The 18,670-nt window shown below is 54.9% G+C and overlaps 1 protein-coding gene across 1 annotated transcript; it reads right to left on the reverse strand.

The window, feature by feature from the left end:
* Positions 1 to 396: 396 nt before the first annotated feature.
* On the reverse strand, positions 397 to 17,393 carry LOC147098719 (platelet-derived growth factor subunit B-like). Its single transcript, XM_085969407.1, has 7 exons — positions 16,460 to 17,393; positions 15,325 to 15,385; positions 8,366 to 8,455; positions 5,520 to 5,719; positions 3,379 to 3,502; positions 2,498 to 2,633; positions 397 to 1,858 (listed from the first exon to the last, which is right to left on the reverse strand). The coding sequence occupies exons 1-6, from the start codon at positions 16,511 to 16,513 to the stop codon at positions 2,518 to 2,520; spliced, it is 645 nt and encodes a 214-aa protein (XP_085825533.1). The 5' UTR covers positions 16,514 to 17,393; the 3' UTR covers positions 397 to 1,858; positions 2,498 to 2,517.
* Between the last annotated feature and the right edge of the window lie 1,277 nt (positions 17,394 to 18,670).

An 18,670-nucleotide genomic window follows, 5' to 3' on the forward strand; every position in this document is an offset into this window, starting at 1 on the left:
ATGAAGTCACCTGTCTGTCGGTCCTTTGCAGCCAACAGAAGAAATCTTAGGTGTGTAACGCTTTACGTCTTGATCAAAACGGAGAGCTTTGTCCCGTTGCCCTCCGCGACCTGGTGAATAGGATTGTGCCAGGTGATGAGGCCACTGTGGGATGGGGAAGGTCATGAGGTGGCAGGCACTGCACCAACACACACCTTGGAGGGAAGGTCCTTCCCTCTGCCTCCCAACCTTCACACATAGCCTCAGGCGTTCAGCAGCGAATGAAGATAATCAACAGAACGAATTGGTCCAATTATTCATTCCACATTCCCCAGTCCCTGTTCTGGCTGGAATGTGTGACTCACTGACACAAATTTCAGACGTTCCTTTGCACCTGGCCTGCACAGGGATCAGCCGTAACACAAACATCCATTTATTATGCTTCATAGAAATTTTTACAACTTTAAATATATAAATAATTAGTCACAATGTCTAACTTGAAAAATAGTTCAGTTCCAGTATTTACTGCAGGTGAGCTGACGCGAAGCAGCCCCTCACGGTGTACTGTCCGCTATCAGGTGCAAGAGGCTGCAACACATAGACTCGTCCAGGGATCCATCAGTGACATCGATCAATCGATCTCCCGCCCGCCCTCTGCCCCCTAACCCCAGTCCCTGTTCCCCGACCAGCCTCATGTCTCCGGCCTAGCAGACCCATTTGGACCAGCATCGTGCCAGTCAGTGCTGCTCCAGGTAGATCCAAGGCTGGAGCTTGATCACAAGCCCTGGCTCCGATCCAGTGCAGGCCGATCCCTAGCCTCGGGCAATGTAAACAAACAGCAGGAGCCAGGCTGCTGTCAGCTCTTGAAGTATGCAGCAGGTCTGTAGGGAGCGGGAGGGGCTGGATCTCACTGCACTCCTGTTGGAGTGGCTTCACTGCAAGACCCTGGCTCTGGGCAGACTGTAGAGATCTTCCTAAGGCAAGTCCCAAGGGCAGCTACAGATTGGCGACTCCTTCCTCAGCCCTGTTAACCCTTAAACCCTGAAAGCACAACGCCAGGGGGCAAAAGCACAACCAGAATCAGCTTGGGGGGTGGGGCTGGGGAGGTGTCAGTGTTCATTGAACAGAATTGAACCCAGTTGTTTCCCGTCAGAAGCAGAGACCTGAGTTCTAATCCATCCCAGAGCTGGAGAGGCTGCTGGGTCCCTGACTCGGAGTGTGCATTAATCCTGAGTGAAGTTTGGAATCAGTTTCCGTGCTGTTACTAATGGACCGGGATCCTGTGCTGGGGGTGGTGGTGGGGGGGGGTCGGGGTTTGGGGGTGTCAGGGGTGGGGGTCCCAACATCAGCACCTGGTGGACAGACTCGAAAAATCAATGTACCCCTTTAAAATGCAACTCCGAAACTGGCAGAACCAGCCAATAGCAGCAAGGCTTTGCCTCGTGCTGTTCACTAGTCAATGCACAGTAACAGACATTAAATATAGAAAATATATAAAAAAGCAAAATGTACAGTGCAAACAGCGCAGGCTTCGATGCAGCATCAACCACACCCTGTCCCTTAGTCTCTTCATCGCTCCGACCCATACAGGCACCGAGCTGATTGGCTACAGTCTTTGCTCTACAAATCCAGTGGTCATCATTTATCAATGTTTTGGTTCAAAATCATTTTTAGTCTTTAGTGCACATTTGTCTCTGGTTTGTCCATTTACTTGAGTCCGCAGTTCCTGGAGTTCGTTAGATTTGGCCGTTAACAGTTTTACATTGCACAGATTCCATTTTCATCAGCTATCAACAGTAGGTCCAACAAAAAACACATTGGCTAAAGGACTCCGACATCTCACTGGACAATCCATGGGCCTCTTCTGAGTGCAAGACACCTGCAGAGAGAAACAGGATGGTGTGAGTGTGACAGAGAGAGAGAGAGAAAGAGAGAGAGAGAGACAAAGAGAAAGACCAGTGTGGGACTGACACTGACCCCAGCGAGTCATTGACCTGCCCTCAGTAAGCAAACAGATACAGTTCAGGCACTTCACATTCAGAAGATGCCTCCACCCTCCCCCTCCCCCCAAAACCCCTGCCCCCTCAACCTCCTCCCCCCAAAACCCCTCCACCCGAACCCCTGCCCCCTCCACCCCCTCCCACCAAAACCCCTCCACCCGAACCCCTGCCCCCTCCACCCTAAATCCCCTCCCCCCGAACGCCCACCCCTTCCCCTGAACCCTCTCCACCTCCCCCCAATCCCCCTCCACTGATCTCTCACCCCCTTCCCTGCCCTCCTATCCCCCACCCCACCGACCCCCCTCCCTGAACACTTGCCACCCACCCCGCAACCCTCGTCTCCCCAAGCCATTGCGCCCCCCCCCTCCCCGCACACCCATCCCCCGAACCCCGATGCCTGCAAACCCCGATCACTCATCCCCGGACCCTCATCCAACAACCCGAACCCCCACTTCCTCCTCCCCGAACGTCCCCCTTCCTGCCCTGGGGAGGGCTGGCTGAGTCCCAGAGCTCCTTACCTGAATCTTGTGGCCGGGTTTTATGTCCGAGACGGCCTCTTCTCTCCACTGATATGCTTGAATTTCTGATGTTTCCGTTTGCTGCTGCTGTACTTGCGAGTCCGGATCACGATGGGAGCTGCAGTCATCAAGGGCCCTGGTGAGAAATGAAATCCATCAAACTCGGAGCTTGCATTGCCCAGGATCCAGCCCTGCCCCGAGCCGAGCCAGCTGATCTGAGCGAGTTAGGGAGCAGGGTAAGCAGCGAGCTCCCTGCTCCTGGTTACTCTCCGGGGACCAACCGCTATGTGTTTGGTGTTGATCTTCGGTGAGCACAGAGCCACGCTTAGCTGTGATGCTTCCCACAGTTGAATATTCAGTGCCTAGTCTCACCCAGTGTGAGAGACAGCTGGAATATTGAAGTGTTACTGTAGATACAGGTGCTGTGCAGGAGAGCAGGTCCATTAGCGCAGCGACTGGTCGCAAGATCAGCGGAAAGGCACGTTCTCCATTGACATTGACTCTCCACTATTACCTCCACCCAAGACAGGAAGGTATGGAGAAAGTACCCAACAAATAGCCCCGAGAAAACCCAGACACCCAGCAAATAGCCCAACCCCACCCAGACACCCTGCAAATAACCCCGAGAAAACCCAGACACCCAGCAAATAGCCCAACCCCACCCAGACACCCTGCAAATAACCCCGAGAAAACCCAGACACCCAGCAAATAGCCCAACCCCACCCAGACACCCTGCAAATAACCCAACCCCACCCAGACACCCTGCAAATAACCCAACCCCACCCAGACACCCATCATATAGCCACGAGAAAACCCAAACAGCCACGGGCTCCACCACCTCCCCTGCTCCCCAGCCCAAGCCCTGTGTGTGGGCTGCTCACCCTCTCTCTCCCGGGAGTCTGTGTATTGAGCTGCAGTCATGCACTTGCACTGCACGTGATCGAGCAGCACCACCACCACTGTCTTGGTCACCAGCCGCCTGCGACGATACACCCTCTTTATGACCTGAGGGATAGGAGGAGAGTTAGAGGGAGCACGGAGCAGTCAAACACCGCAAATCTCAAACAGAACAGAAAGTACCAGAAATATAGCGCAGGCCAGTCAGCCTCAGTCACAGTTTGCTGTCAATGTTTATCATGGAGACCCTTTGTCAGAGAGCTTTTAATGAAGGGTCTTCACACCCCTCTTTAACCTGGCCCTTCCTGCCGACAGTCCCTGGTGACCTGCTGTTCTTTCCCAGAATTTACCATTAATCCATCCGTAAGAGAGACACAAGAAATTGTGATGGTGCGTGTAACTAGGCCGGACCTGCCGGGGGAGAGCCTGAATCTCAGCCGCTGCCTCTGCTCCGCACTGCCGATTCTGGAAGCTTCTCTTCATGAAGCCTTTTCTAGCCACGGTCCCTTATTCATAGAATCATAATAGAGTCATAACAGCACAGAAGGAGGCCATTCAGCCCATCGAGTCCATGCTTGAATTTTCTTTCAGATCATAACCTCAGCCCCAATTACATTTTTACTTATATTTTTTATCCACACCTTTGTTTTGGCCTTTCCCCCCCCCCCCCCCGCTTTCTTTTTTTTCCTCTCTCCCACATGGCAGCTGTCTCCCATTCTGCCAGAACATTTCACACCTAATCTAGAGCCGTCTTTTGTCTCCACTAGTCCGATCACCATCTCGTCTGGTTTTGAATACCTCTTAATGTCTCTTCTCTTTTGTTCTCTCCCAGCCTGGCCTTTTAATCTATTCCATTTCCTGTGCTTCTTTAGTCTTGACAAAGGGTTTTCTCTCCACGGATGTTGCCTGGCCTGCTGAGTTTTTCCAGCATTTTCTGTTGTTATCCCGAATTTTCTTGTTGGGTTTATTGTGGGAGAATGAAGGGAATTTCCTGGAACTCTCTGACTCACCCCTGGCCTGCAATCAGATTTAGTGCAGCTTATTTTTACATTTGACAGGAAAAGAAGTTTCATTCCTGATCGGAGAGGGTCAGAGAGCTGAGGAAACGACAACAGTGGCCTGTGTCACTGGACACCCCGCACTCTGATCCAAATCACACAGGGCAAGGCAGCACAGGAGGTGCCCAGTGACAGACCCCTGTAACTCCCGCAGGACCAGCCATTCTGTAGGAGCAGAGACACATCCCCCTGAACCAAACTCCCAACACTGGGAACCCCCCGACACCCGGACCCCACCCCAACACCCGGACCCCCCGACACCCGGACCCTGGACACCCCGACCCCCCCGAAACCCGGACCCCCCGACACCCGGACCCCACACCGACACCCGGACCCCCCCCGACACCCGGACCCCCCCCCCGACACCCGGACCCCCCGACCCCCAGACCGACACCCGGACACCCCCCCCCCCCCCCGACACCCGGGACCCCCCGACACCGGGACCACCCCCCGGACTCCCGGACCCCCCGACACCCGGACCCCACCCAGACACCCGGACCCCACCCCGACACCGGGACACCGGGACCCCACCCCGACACCGGGACCCCGGACCCCCCGACACCCGGACCCCACCCCGACACCCGGACCGCACCCCGACACCCGGACCCCACCCCCCCCCGACACCCGGACCCCCCGACACCCGGACCCCCCCCCCCGACACCCGGACCCCCCCCCCCCCGACACCCGGACCCCCCCCCCGACACCCGGACCCCCCCCCCGACACCCGGACCCCACCCCTGACACCCGGGCCCCACCCCCGACACCCGGACCCCACCCCCGACACCCGGACCCCACCCCCGACACCCGGACCCCACCCCCGACACCCAGACCCCCCACCCCCGACACCCAGACCCCCCACCCCCGACACCCAGACCCCCCACCCCCGACACCCAGACCACCCACCCCCGACACCCAGACCCCACCCCCAGACCCCACCCCCGACACCCAGACCCCACCCCCGACACCCGGACCCCACCCCATACACCCAGAGCCTCCGACACCCGGACCCCCATACACCCGCCCATCCTCGCTCTTGTAGAGTGGGGCCTTGCAGTAACGGTCCTCACCTGCACGTGCCGTTCTTGCACCTTGGTTGCCTGGCACTTGTAGTTTCTGGTGTTGCAGCAGCCTGAACATCGCTGCACCTCCACACAGGACGGCCACACAAAGAAGTTGGCACTGGTGGGGTCCACCATACTCCGTGTTATTTCGATTACTGCAGGCCTCACCTTACACTCGGCTGGCTTGGCATCTTCCACCACTGGCACTGAAAGAGACGCAAACCAGCTCAACACAACAATCTGGGCACGCACAGCGCCAACTCCTGCCCCCGACTGAACCAGACCAGACCTCCCTCAGGCAACCCGCTCAGCACCAGCAGTAGTTCCCGCTGCTTCACCAAGCCTCAGCCCCATCTGCACAATGACCAGTTGCATTTAGACAACACCTTTAACAGAGAAAAATGACCCAAGGTGCTTGACAGAGGAATAATCAGACACAAAGTGACACTGAGCCAAAGAAGGAGATATTAGGGCAGGTGACCAAAAACTGGGTCCAAGAGGGAGGTTTTAAGGAGCGTCTTAAAGGAGGAGAGAGGTGGAGAGCTTTAGGGAGGGAATTCCAGAGCTTCGGGCCCAGGCAGCTGGATGCACGGCCTCCAATGGTGGGACGAAGGGGTGGTGCTGAACAAGAGGTCAGAATCAGAGGAGCAGAGAGTTTGGGAAGGGTTTCTAGGAAGTTCCAGATAGAGGGAGGGGAGAGGCCATGAACGGGGATTTAAACACGCGAATGAGCATTTTAAATTGGAGGCTTTGGGGTCCAGCAGCCAATGTAAGTCTGTAAGCACAGGGGTAAGGGGTGACAGGACTGAGTGTGGAATCGGAGCCAGTCAATCACCTCCACCTCCAGACTATACAGGGGCCAATCACCACCAGACTATACAGGGGCCAATCACCTCCACCTCCAGACTATACAGGGGCCAATCACCTGCACCTCCAGACTATACAGGGGCCAATCACCTGCACCTCCAGACTATACAGGGGCCAATCACCTGCACCTCCAGACTATACAGGGGCCAATCACCTCCAGACTATACAGGGGCCAATCACCTCCACCTCCAGACTACACAGGGGCCAATCACCTCCACCTCCAGACTATACAGGGGCCAATCACCTCCACCTGTGCTCGCTCACCTACATTGGCTCCCGCTCCCGCTCCAACAGCTCGATTTTGCAATTCTCATCCTCGTGCTCAAATCCCTCCATGGTCTCGCCCCTCCTTATCTGTGTGACCTCCCACAGCCCCACAACACTCAGAGATCTCTGCACTCCTCCAATTCTGGTCTCTTGAGCATCCATGATGTCCTTCGTTCCACCATTGGTGGCCGTGCCTTCAGCTGCCGAGACCCCAAGCTCTGGAATTCCCTCCCTAAACCTCTCCGCCTCTCTCTCCTCCTTTAAGACGCTCCTTAAAACCTCCCTCTTTGACCAAGCTTTTGGTCACCTGTCCTAATATCTCCTTATGTGGCTCGGTGTCAAATTGTGTCTGATTTGTGCCTTGGGATCCCGATTAACCGCCCGCCCGTGCCCCTCCCCCCTCCCACCGGTGATCCCGACTAACCCCCAACCCCCTCCACCCCCGGAATCCTGACTAACCCCCCCCATCCCCCCACTGGTGATCCCGACTATCCCCCAACCCCCTCCACCCCCGGAATCCTGACTAACCACCCACCCCCCCTCGCCCCCCGATATCCCGACTATCCCCCAACCCCCTCCACCCCCGAAATCCTGACTAACCCCCCCCATCCCCCCACTGGTGATCCCGACTATCCCCCAACCCCCTCCACCCCCGAAATCCTGACTATCCCCCCCCATCCCCCCACTGGTGATCCCGACTATCCCCCAACCCCCTCCACCCCCGGAATCCTGACTAACCCCCCCCATCCCCCCACTGGTGATCCCAACTAACCCCCAACCCCCTCCACCCCCGGAATCCTGACTAACCACCCACCCCCCCTCGCCCCCCGATATCCCGACTATCCCCCAACCCCCTCCACCCCCGGAATCCTGACTAACCCCCCCCATCCCCCCACTGGTGATCCCGACTAACCCCCAACCCCCTCCACCCCCGAAATCCTGACTAACCCCCCCCATCCCCCCACCGGTGATCCCGACTAACCCCCAACCCCCTCCACCCCCGAAATCCTGACTAACCACCCCCATCCCCACCGGTGATCCCGACTATCCCCTAACCCCTCCACCCCCCAAAATCCTGACTAACCACCCCCCTCACCCCACCGGCGATCCTGACTAACCCCCAACCCCTCCACCCCCCGGAATCCTGACTAACCACCCCCCTCACCCCACCAGCGATCCTGACTATCCCCCAACCCCCTCCACCCCCCGAAATCCTGACTAACCACCCCACCCCCACTGGTGATCCCGACTATCCCCCAACCCCTCCACCCACAGAATCCTGACTAACCACCCCCACCGGCGATCCCGACTATCCCCCAACCCCCTCCACCCCCGGAATCCCGACTAACCCCCTCCCCCACCCCCGGAATCCTGACTAACCACCCCTCACCCCTCGAAATCCCGACTAACCACCCCTCACCCCTCGAAATCCCGACTAACCCCCTCCCCCACCCCCGGAATCCTGACTAACCACCCCTCACCCCTCGAAATCCCGACTAACCACCCCCCACCCCCTTGCCCCCCCGATATCCCGACTAACCCCCTCCACCCCCCACCGCCAAGTCACCAACATCACGAGCTGGGAAGCGGCCATTGTGATAGGTTTGCAGATGTGCAAGCCCCTCCCCTACTGTTCCATCTAGTCACAGACTCCAGCCTATCTGATGGTGGGAGGTCTGTGGAGCCCGACGGTAGGTTTATACAGAAATGGCGCTCACCCGGACTGCGGGTCACACGGAGAGCTCGCCAGTGACCTTCTCCAGTTACAGACACGGAATAAAGGTTCTCAGAATCCTCACCATCTCCATCTGAAACCAAACACACACAAAGACTGATTATTATCCACAGCAATCTAGATTTGATATTTAAAAAATCAAGAGTTGTTTTTGAGGCAATCAATTCGTTGATTGGAACCAACCTATGGCTGAAGACTAACATCACTTATTTTCAACAAGTACTTTGAATTAAATTATCAGGCTATCATTACAGTCATCTAAAAACTACAATTTCAAAATTTGCTGATAATACCAAATTGGGGGGAGGGGGTGTAGTTAATACAGAGGATTGTGACAAAATACAGGAAGACATTAATAAGCTTGCAGCATAGGCGTGTAATTGGCAACTGAACTTCAATATAGAGAAGTGTGAGGTGGTATATTTTGGTGGGAAGAATAAGGAGGCCACACACTCCTTGGATAATGTCTAAATGGGGTAGAGAGCAGAGGGATCTGGGGGTACAGATACACAAATCACTAAAAGTATCGACACAGGTTAATAAGGCCATAAGGGCAGCACGGTGGCATAGTGGTTAGCACTGTTGCCTCAAAGCGCCAGGGACCCGGGTTCGAATCCGGCCTCGGGCGACTGTCTGTGTGGAGTTTGTACATTCTCCCCGTGTTTGCATGGGTTTACTCCGGGTGCTCCGGTTTCCTCCCACAGTCCAAAGATGTGCAGGTTAGGTTGATTGGCCATGATAAATTGACTCTTAGTGTTAGGGGGATTAAATACATGGGGTTACGGGGATAGGGTGGGATATGTGTCGGTGCAGGCTCGATGGGCCGAAATGGCCTCTATCTGCACTGTGGGGTTTCTGTGATTCTGTGAAAAACAGCAAACCAAGTATTGGGGTTAATTTCTAGAATAGAATTGAAAAGCAGGGAAGTTCTGTTAAACTTGTATCGAACCTTGGTTAGACCACACTTGGAATACTGTGAACAGTTCTGGTCTCCATATTATAAAAAGGATAGAGGGGCACTGGAGAAGGAACAAAAAAGATTCACTAGAATGATACCAGAACTGAGGGGTTATACCCATCAGGAAAGATTGAACAGGCCGGGACTCTTTTCGAGAAAAGAGAAGACTGAGGGGTGACCTGATCGAGGTCTTTCAGATTATGGCAGGGTTCGATAGGGTAGATGTAGAGAAGATGTTTCCACTTGTGGGCGAGACCAGAACTAGGGGCCATCAATATAAGAGAGTTACTAATAAACCCAATAGGGAATTCAGGAGAAACTTCTTTACCCAGAGAGTGGTTAGAATGTGGAACTTGCTACCACAGGGTGTGGTCGAGACGACTAGCACAGATGTATTTAAGGGGAAGCTAGATAAACACATGAGGGAGAAATTAATAGAAGGTTATGTTGATGGGGTGAGATGAAGAGGGGCGGGAGGAGGCTGGTGTGGAGCAGAAACACCGGCACGGACCAGTTGGGCCGAAGGGCCTGTTTCTGTGCTGTAAATACTTTGTGAAAAGATCTACATTTCCAATCAGTTTCTAGTTCTAAATCTTCAAAAATCATTTTATTGGATATAGTTTGTCATAAAATCCTTTGTATTAATGCTCACAGCCATTGTCATAGTGACTGTACCCAGAACATAGCTAGGTCAAAAAGATTTATTTGAAAAAGAATGGCCAGTCAGGGGCGGAGTGAGAGACGGGCAGGAGATACAACAACAACCCCTTGTGTTTAGACAGCAACTTTTAGGTAGAAAAACATCCCAATGTGTTTCACGGAGGAGAAAATGGGCGCCAAGCCAAAGGCGGCGATATTAGGAGGGTTGACCGAGGTGGATTTTAAGGAGCATCTTAAAAGGAGAGAGAGCTAGAGAGGGAAAGATTTAGGGAAGAAATTCCAGAGCTTGGGACTGAGATAGCTGAAGGCACAGCGTCAATGGTGGAGTGAAGAGAGGGGGATGCGCAAGAGGCCAATTTAAATGAATTTCAGATTACCAGTACAATATCCGGTTACCAGTATAATAGCAAGTTACTAGTACAATACCCGGTTACCAGTGCCAATAACCAGTTACTGCAACTTACTGGTATAATACCTGGTGTACCAGTGTCCCATTTACCAGTACAATACCTGGTTACCAGTACCAAGAGCTGGTTACCAGGACCAAGAGCTGGCATTCTGATGCCAGTATCAGTGGCCCAATCCTCTCACCTCCATTGAAATTCAGCTCATTAATCCTCATGTTTCACACATTTGCACAAATCACTTGCAACTGAAGTGTGTAAAGTGTGGAATTCCAGGGATAATAAACCCTTTCAGCTCCGTAATTCCCTGGTTTTGGAGTGATTCGAGGTCCCAATCAGCAGCTGTAAACTGTACGGGATTAATGAGCAATGTATCAGTGGGAATGATCAGACTGGTGTTGTGGACACTTCTGATTTTAAACACCACGTATTGGTTACCTGCTGATAAACAACCAGCTGTCTCACCTTAACTGGAAACAGCTAATCAGCACCAGGGCTCTCAGAGACAGCTCCAATTTAGTGCTGTTTTTATATCCCCATTATACTGAGAACGGTATGGCCCCCAAACCCTGGGCAACCTTGCTGCAGAATCTACATCCTTGTGTGACAGGACGTGACTGCAGCTGCCCCAGTGATTGGCCGTGAACTACTGCAATGGAACAGGAGGAGGCCATTCAGCCCCTCGAGCCTGTTAGACAGGAACAGGAGGAGGCCATTCAGCCCCTCGAGCCTGTTAGACAGGAACAGGAGGAGGCCATTCAGCCCCTCGAGCCTGTTACCCAGGAACAGGAGGAGGCCATTAAGCCCCTCGAGCCTGTTACCCAGGAACAGGAGGAGGCCATTCAGCCCCTCGAGCCTGTTACCCAGGAACAGGAGGAGGCCATTCAGCCCCTCGAGCCTGTTACCCAGGAACAGGAGGAGGCCATTCAGCCCCTCGAGCCTGTTACCCAGGAACAGGAGGAGGCCATTCAGCCCCTCGAGCCTGTTACCCAGGAACAGGAGGAGGCCATTCAGCCCCTCAAGCCTGTTACATAGGAACAGGAGGCCATTCAGCCTCTCGAGCCTGTTTTGAAATTCTCAATTGACCCCCAGCCTCAACAGCTTTTTTGGGGGAGAGGATTCAGAGGTTCTAGTTCTACATGAGGAAAGGACAACAAGGTTGTTTGCTTTCGAGAACAGGTGACATTGAGGTGACCTACATAGAAATACAGAAAGGTCATGACATGGAAACAGGCCATTTGGCCCAACCTGTGTGTCAGCCTTTAACCCACATACAAGCAAACAGTTCTGATCACATTAACCCCCCCTGTTCTCATATCCCTCCAGCTCCCTTTCCTTCATCCACCTACCCAATCTAATCAATGTTGACACTGTTTCTGCCCCATCCACTAAACCTGGGAGTGAATTCCCCACCCTCACAGCTGTGTGTGAAGAAGTTTATCCTGCTCTCCGTTCTAAATCTCTTACATTTAATAAGAACATAAGAAATAGGAGCAGGAGTCGGCCATTCGGCCCTTCGAGCCTGCTCCACCATACAGTATGATCATGGCTGATCTTCTGCCTCAACTCCATTCACCGGCCCTATCATTAGTCAGAAATCTATGACTTCTGATTTGAATATACCCAATGACTGAGCCTCCACCACCCTCTGGGGTAGAGAATTCCAAAGATTCACCACCCTCTGTGAAAAAATTTCTTCTCATCTCAGTCCTGAATGGCCGACCCTTTATCCAGAGGTTGTGGTCCCTGGTTCTAGACTCCCCAGCCAAGGGAAACATTCTCCCAGCATCCACCCTATCAAGCCCTGTAATAATTTTGTATGCTTCAATGAGATCCCCTCTCATTCTTCTGAATTCAAGAGAATACAGGACTAGTTTACTCAATCTCTTCTCATACGACAGTCCCGCCATCCCAGGAATCAATCTCGTGAACCTTCGTTGCACTCTCTCTATGGCAAGTATATCCTTCCTTAGGTAAGGAGACCAAAATTGTACACAGTGCTCCAGGTGTGGTCTCACCAAGACCCTATATAATTGGAGTAAGACTTCTTTACTCCTGTACTCAAATCCTCTTGTAATGAAGGCCAGCATACCATTTGCCTTCCTAATGGCTTGCTGCACCTGCACATTCACTTTCAGTGACTCATGTACAAGGATACTCAGGTCCCTTTGAGCATTTGCAATCCCCAATCTTTCACCATTTAGGAAATACTCTGCCTTTCTGTTTTTTCTACCAAAGTGGATAACCTTGTATCTATGACCCCTCGTTCTAGACCCTCAACTACTTGAAACAGTATCTGTGTTGTTTTAACGAAAAGAAACCCCAATTTTTCAAACCTTCATCACAGTTTTCAAATTACCAAGGAACTTGACAAAGTTGATCGAGGCAGATTGCTTCTTGTGGTGAAGGGTTCGAAACCCAGGGGATGCCAGTTACAAATGGGGAAATTAGGAGCCAGGTGGGAGGTCAGGAGAGTATTTTTCACCCAAGTGGGAATTGAGTTGCGGAATAGGTTACCTGGAATTGCTAGTGTGAATGGGGTCAGGAGACTACTAGATATGTTCCTGGAGAGAGAAGACATTAACAACCACAGCTTGCATTTAAATAACGCCTTTAAAGTAGTAAAACGTCCCAAGGCACTTCACAGGAGCGCAATCAGACAAAAACTGACACTGAGCCACAGAAGGAGATATTGGAACAGATTTGGTCAAAGAGTTAGATTTTAAGGAGGAAACAAAGACTTGCATTTCTATAGCGCCTTTCACGACCACCAGATGTCTCAAAGTGCTTTACAGCCAATGAAGTACTATTTTGAAGTGTAGTCACTGTTGTAATGTGGGAAACGCGGCAGCCAATTTGTGCACAGCAAGCTCCCACAAACAGCAATGTGATAATGACCAGATAATCTGTTTTTGTTATGTTGGTTGAGGGATAAATATTGACCAGGACGCTGGGAATAACTCCCTGCTCTTCTTCGGAATAGTGCCATGGGATTTTTTACGTCCACCTGAGAGAGCAGACGGGGCCTCGATTTAACGTCTCATCCGAAAGATGGCACCTCCGACAGTGCAGCACTCCCTCAGCACTGCACTGGAGTGGGACTTGAACCCACAACCTTCTGACTCAGAGGCAAGTGTGCTACCCACTGAGCCACAGCGGACACTACAAGGAGAACGAGGTAGCGAGGCAGAGAGGTTTAGGCAGGGAATTCCAGAGCTTAGGGCCTAGGCAACAGAAGGTACGGCCACCAATGGTGGAGTGATTAAAATCAGAGATACGCAAGAGGCCAGAATTGGAGGAAATGGGGTGATGGAAGGGTGGGGGGGTTAAGATCCATTGAAAAGATGGCCTTGTTGGGCCTAATGGTCCTTTCCTGCCTATAAAATTTCACATTATTAAATCAAGAATAAAATGTCCAATTACTTTGGGAATGGGAGAGCCTCCAGCACTCCAAGAGTTAACAGGATTCTGCCAGCGAGATTGAACATACTGAAATGCTAACTGTGTCATATTTAAGAAGCAGAAATGTTAATGTGAAGGTCAACAGCGCAGGCGAAAGAAAGAAACTTTGTTCATTCGAATGTTTCAGACAATTGGAAATACAAACTATCAGGAAACTATTCCACAAATTCCATCCTTGTCGGGACAGGCGGAATGTTAGCGCAGGGTGCCTATATTTAGAAGCATATTCATTGTGTTTGAAAAATAGAAGAAAGAGCCTGGCATTTAACAATGCTGGGACAGAACCCAGCACAGCAAGCTGGCCAGCACCCTCACGCGATGCTTCACTCGGTTATACTGGTGAGGAGACAGTGGATCTTTGCCAAAGCCAGTTGGACTCAAGACAATTCCAGGAAACACTGGGCTTTCTTAGATAGCAGCTGAGCTGAGGTTGGAATGGCCGGCAGACAAAACAGGCGAGAATTGAAATGTCATTACAGAAGAACACCAAAAGGAATGCAGTCCCATCTGGGAGCACCCTCAGCCCAGGAGAGAGTATGGAAAGAGAGGAGGGTCCACCCTTCTACAAAGCCTGTACAGTCTGTCTGTAGCTCACTCACTCACTGCCTGCAGGCCGAATTATCTGGCAAACCACAACCCATAATAAAGTCCGCAGTTCCCTGGTGTTACAGGAGCTCTGATGCCACACTCGGTCTTCTAGCCCCGAGTGCTAGCATGCACCCTTTACTGTGCACATCCTCTCCCTCTCTGCCGTTCTTGGTGCAGTTGACACACCCCAGCATGATGGGATCTCTCCCTAAACCCCCCGCCCTCCGCTAGCTCTCTTCCCACATTCAAAAGCCCCATGAAAACCAAACCCTTGATCCCTCCTTTTGCTCACTTCTTTCAATTCCTGCTCAGTTGCAGATCTCCACCTTGCAGAGTTGGGCACTGTACCCTTCCTCTTGTTCATTCTATGGCAGCAATCTCTGGATAGAGATGGGTGAATGGGCTCTGCTCAGAGAGAGTAGGGCCAGCACCTCTTCAACCGCCCCCCACCCCCCCCACTGTGGCATCAGCGCACATCCTTCTGATCGCCCTTTACCAATTACTTGGGGCCCAGCATGTGGGCAAGTCCCTGCAAAATGATCAGTATCTCCCCTTGTACTCCCAAACTCACTTGATGCCATCTGTTCTACCTGTTACCAGTCCCCAAGTGAGCCCTGCCTATTGCCCTTTCTCTGTGTATTGCCCCATCCCTGTATATTACCTCTACCCATTTCCCTTTCCTTGTCTATTGCCCGGTCTCTCCTGCCTATTGCCCCTACCCCATCTATCGCCCCCTTCCCCGTCTATCGCCCCCTTCCCCGTCTATCGCCCCCTTCCCCGTCTATCGCCCCGTCCATCGCCCCTGCCCCGTCCATCGCCCCTGCCATCGCCCCTGCCCCATGCACTGCCCATGATTTGTGTATGATTTACCTAGGGATCGATGCTGGAGCAGGCTCTGGAATTTGTGGTGTCCAGGAGGGATCCAGTCACCCTGTGGGAGAGAGAGAGACAGCAGTGGTTAGTGGGCAGCACAGGACCCACCTGGATGGGGAAAGAGGGACACAGCCTGACCCTCAGCAAACCACCCAGAACCAGGAGAGGAAAGGACAGAGGGAGACAGCCAGGGGTGTCAGTGCTCCGGCTCCCAGACCAGTCTGGCACCCTCCCGTGATGGAGAATCAGACTACAAACAATGGGTTCGAGTCCAAACATCTCACTGTAACCGTCCACCACATACAGTGTCTTGGAAACAACACCTGGACACTGTTTTTGACCCATTGCCCTGGACACTGTTTTTGACCCACTCTTAACTGTCAGTCCCCTCCCCTTTACCTGCTGTCCTGGGACAGCCTCTCTCACTGATTCCCGTGCCCTCCGGCTACAAACTTCTCACCATCCGAGTCAGGCTGAGCGCGGACGGTGAAGGACGTCTCTTAGAGCCGAGTGGCGGGGCACAAATCCAACCCCTGCCCCCAGGACCCTGCCCCCAGACCCTGCTCCCTGCCCCCAGACCCTGGACCCTGCCCCTGCTCCCAGCACCCTGGCCCCAGTCCCTGCCCCCAGACCCTGCTCCCTGCCCCCAGACCCTGGACCCTGCCCCTGCTCCCAGCACCCTGGCCCCAGTCCCTGCCCCCAGCACCCTGGCCCCAGTCCCTGCCCCCAGACCCTGCTCCCTGCCCCCAGACCCTGGACCCTGCCCCTGCTCCCAGCACCCTGGCCCCAGTCCCTGCCCCCAGACCCTGGACCCTGCCCCTGCTCCCAGCACCCTGGCCCCAGTCCCTGCCCCCAGACCCTGCTCCCTGCCCCTGCTCCCAGCACCCTGGCCCCAGTCCCTGCCCCCAGACCCTGCTCCCTGCCCCTGCTCCCAGCACCCTGGCCCCAGTCCCTGCCCCCAGACCCTGCTCCCTGCCCCTGCTCCCAGCACCCTGGCCCCAGTCCCTGCCCCCAGACCCTGCTCCCTGCCCCTGCTCCCAGCACCCTGGCCCCAGTCCCTGCCCCCAGACCCTGCTCCCTGCCCCTGCTCCCAGCACCCTGGCCCCAGTCCCTGCTCCCGGACCCAGCTCACCTGAGTGCCCGGCCACAGGTACCACAGTGTAAGTAGTGCGATCCCCAGTTCCATGGCTCGGCCTGGCCCGGCTCCCTCTCGGATACAGAACTCACAGGGCAGTGTTTGCCCGGCTCATCTCCCCGGGGCTGGCACTCGGCGGCCTGGGACTCCGCTCGGTAATCCGGGCAGCACACGGACCCCCTCCTGGTACAACACCAGCCGCACAAACAAGCTTACAAACTTTCCCCAAAGTTTTGCCGAAGTTGTTCTTCCGCTTATAGTCCAGGACGGGCGGGAGCCCCGGAGCGGAGCCTGATCCCGGGCAACAGGTGTCTGTCACTGGGCTGTCCCGACACCCAGCTGAGCCCCTGCTCCTGACACTGACTGCTCCCAGCCCGAGTCTCGCCGGCTCTGTCTCCCAGTCTAACCTTCCCTCCGTCTGATCCTGTCTGTCTGTCTGTCTCTCTCTCTGTCTGTCTGTCTGTGTCTCTGTGCCTCTCTCTCTCTGTGCCTCTCTCTCTCTCTCTCTCTCTCTGTGCCCCCCTTTCTCTCTCTCTGTCTGTCTGTCTCTCTCTCTCTCTGTCTGTCTCTCTCTCTCTCTCTCTGTGTCTTTCTCTCTGTCTGTCTGTCTCTCTCTCTCTCTCTCTGTGCCCCCTTTTCTCTCGCGTTCTCTCTCTGTCTGTCTGTCTCTGTGTGTGTGTGTGTCTCTGTCTGTCTGTCTGTGTCTCTCTCTCTCTGTGACCCCCTTTCTCTCTCTCTCTCTCTGTGTGTGACCCCCTTTCTCTCTCTCTCTGTCTGTCTGTCTCTCTGTCTGTGCCCCCCTTTCTCTCTCTCTCTCTCTCTCTCTCTCTCTCTCTCTCTGTCTGTCTGTCTGTCTGTCTGTGCCTCTCTCGCTCTCTGGTGTGGAGTTCTCTCGCTGCTACCACTGACTGGCTCTGCCCTCTCCTCCTTCCTGCTCTTTTATAGCCAGGGAGCAGAGAAGGTGTGAAGAAGGAGTGCGCATGTGTGGCGGGGATTCCCCTCTTTCTGAGCGGGAGGCGGGGCTTCCCCGCCGAGAGAGTCTCCCCCCCGCCCAGAGAAAGTCTCCCCCCCCCGCCGAGAGAGTCTCCCCCCCCCAGAGAAAGTCTCCCCCCCCCGCCGAGAGAGTCTCCCCCCCGCCCAGAGAAAGTCTCCCCCCCCCGCCGAGAGAGTCTCCCCCCCCCAGAGAGAGTCTCCCCCCCGCCCAGAGAAAGTCTCCCCCCCCCAGAGAAAGTCTCCCCCCCCCGCCCAGAGAAAGTCTCCCCCCCCCAGAGAAAGTCTCCCCCCCCCGCCGAGAGAGTCTCCCCCCCCCAGAGAGAGTCTCCCCCCCCCCACAGAGAGAGTCTCCCCCCCCCACAGAGAGAGTCTCCCCCCCCCCACAGAGAGAGTCTCCCCCCCCCACAGAGAGTCTCCCCCCCCCACAGAGAGAGTCTCCCCCCCCCCACAGAGAGTCTCCCCCCCCCCACAGAGAGAGTCTCCCCCCCCCACAGAGAGAGTCTCCCCCCCCCCCCCACAGAGAGAGTCTCCCCCCCCCCACAGAGAGAGTCTCCCCCCCCACAGAGAGAGTCTCCCCCCCCCACAGAGAGAGTCTCCCCCCCCCACAGAGAGAGTCTCCCCCCCCACAGAGAGAGTCTCCCCCCCCCACAGAGAGAGTCTCCCCCCCCCCACAGAGAGAGTCTCCCCCCCCCCACAGAGAGAGTCTCCCCCCCCCCACAGAGAGAGTCTCCCCCCCCCACAGAGAGAGTCTCCCCCCCCACCACAGAGAGAGTCTCCCCCCCCCACAGAGAGAGTCTCCCCCCCCCCACAGAGAGAGTCTCCCCCCCCCACAGAGAGAGTCTCCCCCCCCACAGAGAGAGTCTCCCCCCCCCACAGAGAGAGTCTCCCCCCCCCCCACAGAGAGAGTCTCCCCCCCCCCACAGAGAGAGTCTCCCCCCCCCCCCACAGAGAGAGTCTCCCCCCCCCACAGAGAGAGTCTCCCCCCCCCCCACCACAGAGAGAGTCTCCCCCCCCCCACAGAGAGAGTCTCCCCCCCCCCACAGAGAGAGTCTCCCCCCCCCCACAGAGAGAGTCTCCCCCCCCCCACAGAGAGAGTCTCCCCCCCCCCACAGAGAGAGTCTCCCCCCCCCCCACAGAGAGAGTCTCCCCCCCCGATGGAAAGTCTCCCCGGCCGATGGAGAGTCTCCCCGAGGGGAGCAGGGCGGGCAGCGCCGG

Source organism: Somniosus microcephalus, chromosome 28, assembly GCF_052327205.1.
Source record: "Somniosus microcephalus isolate GS21.2 chromosome 28, FLI_Smic_1.0, whole genome shotgun sequence".
Taxonomy (NCBI): domain Eukaryota; kingdom Metazoa; phylum Chordata; class Chondrichthyes; order Squaliformes; family Somniosidae; genus Somniosus; species Somniosus microcephalus.